This window comes from Rhincodon typus, unplaced genomic scaffold, assembly GCF_021869965.1.
Source record: "Rhincodon typus isolate 14 unplaced genomic scaffold, sRhiTyp1.1 hic_rhity00015316, whole genome shotgun sequence".
Classification (NCBI taxonomy): Eukaryota; Metazoa; Chordata; class Chondrichthyes; order Orectolobiformes; family Rhincodontidae; genus Rhincodon; species Rhincodon typus.
In genome coordinates, this window is record NW_025980954.1 from 1 (window position 1) to 1,881 (window position 1,881).

The window sequence follows — 1,881 nt, forward strand, 5'->3', positions numbered from 1 at the left end:
TCTGCAGTTCCTACTATCTCTGCAACAGTCATTGTTTATTTCAAGGTATGTGACAGAATTACTCAGCTTCCACTGTAAAGATTGAGAGGACAGTTACAGCTGCTGCCCCTACCCCATACACTATACACTATAAATTAGACAGTGCACTGGGTGCTGCTTGTTAGCATATTCCCTCCTCAAATAATATCACAGGATCGCCTACGAGCCTGACTGTTCCAGGTTTCAGTGTTCAGACTGAGAAAAGGACAATTCACTGCAAAATATTTTATTTTGTTCAAACTCCTACCTTCTGATGAAACAGAGAACATTGTCACCAATTTCGATGCGATTCAACCATGAGGAGCACACTCCATGTCGCACTGGACCCTGGTCATCTGAAAAGGTTCCAGCAAAGTATAATAAACACATGGGAAGCTGTAAGCCTGCATCAGTGTCTGTGGGACTGTACCCTGGCCTGAGTCAGTGCCTGCACGACCTGCACCCCAGGGAGAGTCAATGTCTGCATGACTGTACCATGGGAAAAGTCATTGTCTGCATGACCTATAACCCAGAGATAATCAGTATCTGTGGGAAGTGTCCCCCAGGGAGGGTCAGTGTCTGTAAGTCCACTGCCACAGGGAGGGTCAGTGTCTGTGAGTCCCCTGCCCCATCCCCATTGGTTAAGTTCATGAAAATTCCGTACTTCTAGTGCGATACTTGACAACAGCGACAGTGAGATGGATTTGGGATGGATGGGTATCTGGTGATGAGCTGATGGAGTAATACCGAGGTTGCAGCAATGGGAGCTGGGTTAAGAGCAGAGATGCAGGAGCTTGGACAGAGTGGAACTCATCAAGGACATCAGCGATCGTTGGAACATTCTCCCATTTCCACTCTTCATATTTGTGTGTCCCCTGAAAGAGAAGTAGATTAAAGAGGAATAACAAGAAGGAATCTACCATAAAAGTAATTAATCAATGCAATCTGTCCAAACTGGGAGTGACCCCTACACCTTACTCACTCCCTCTAGACTGGGAGGGACTCCTCATTCACTCCTGTTCCTTTTTACCTGGCCCAATTCTTCGAGCTGTTCCTTCTCTTTAGGATCTGTTGCGAGTTCTGCAAGGGACTGTAACAATTCAGGACTGGCTGGGCTAGTGATGTCCAGGAAGTATGTGAGTGCCTGGGCTACTGTGCAGTTTGGGAGACGTGTGTCTGACACCCATTTACGCTGGACTCCTGCATACAAACAGAGCTCTTTAGTGTACAGCACTGTATGATGTGAACAGACCACCAACAACAACAAATTGCTTTTATGTAGCAACAGTTACAAAATGGGTCAGTCCCAAGTGCTTCACTGAAGCAGAGAAACAATATTTGACAGAATCACAGAATTATTCTATTGCAAGAGGCCATCCAGCGCATATTGTCTGCACCGGCTGTCTGAACTTTTGTAACATTGTGCCAACCGCTTACATTTTCCCCATATTCGTATACGTTGTTTCTATTTAAAATACCATTCAACACCACCTTGGATGCCTCAGTTGATCCTGGCTCCACCACAGTCCCACGCACTGTATTCCAGACCCTAAGTACTCACTGTTTGAAAAAGCTTCATCATCCTTGCATTTGCTTCTTTCATGAAACAGTTTATATCTGTGCCCTGTGGTTCAAGTTGTTTATAAGTAGGAACAGTTTCTCCCCATTTTTACTCCAGCCTACGCATGAGTTTGAAAACTCTGATGAGGTACCATCTCAAATTTCTCCTCTCCAAGAAAAACATTCTCAGCTGTTCCAATCCTTCCTCAGAACTGAAGTATTTCATTCCTGGAACCATTCTCTTCAATCTCTTCTGCAGTCTCTCCAATGCATTCACATCCTTCCTGTAATGTTATGCCCACA

At 45.0% G+C, this 1,881-nt stretch overlaps 1 protein-coding gene across 1 annotated transcript; it reads right to left on the bottom strand.

The window, feature by feature from the left end:
* Positions 1-130: 130 nt before the first annotated feature.
* LOC125482697 (nitric oxide synthase, endothelial-like) lies at positions 131-1,466 on the bottom strand. The gene is made up of 4 exons (XM_048594824.1): positions 1,456-1,466; positions 1,049-1,289; positions 683-893; positions 131-374 (listed from the first exon to the last, which is right to left on the bottom strand). Exons 1-4 carry the CDS (start codon positions 1,464-1,466, stop codon positions 283-285), a joined length of 555 nt encoding a protein of 184 aa, XP_048450781.1. The 3' UTR covers positions 131-282.
* Positions 1,467-1,881: the final 415 nt, after the last annotated feature.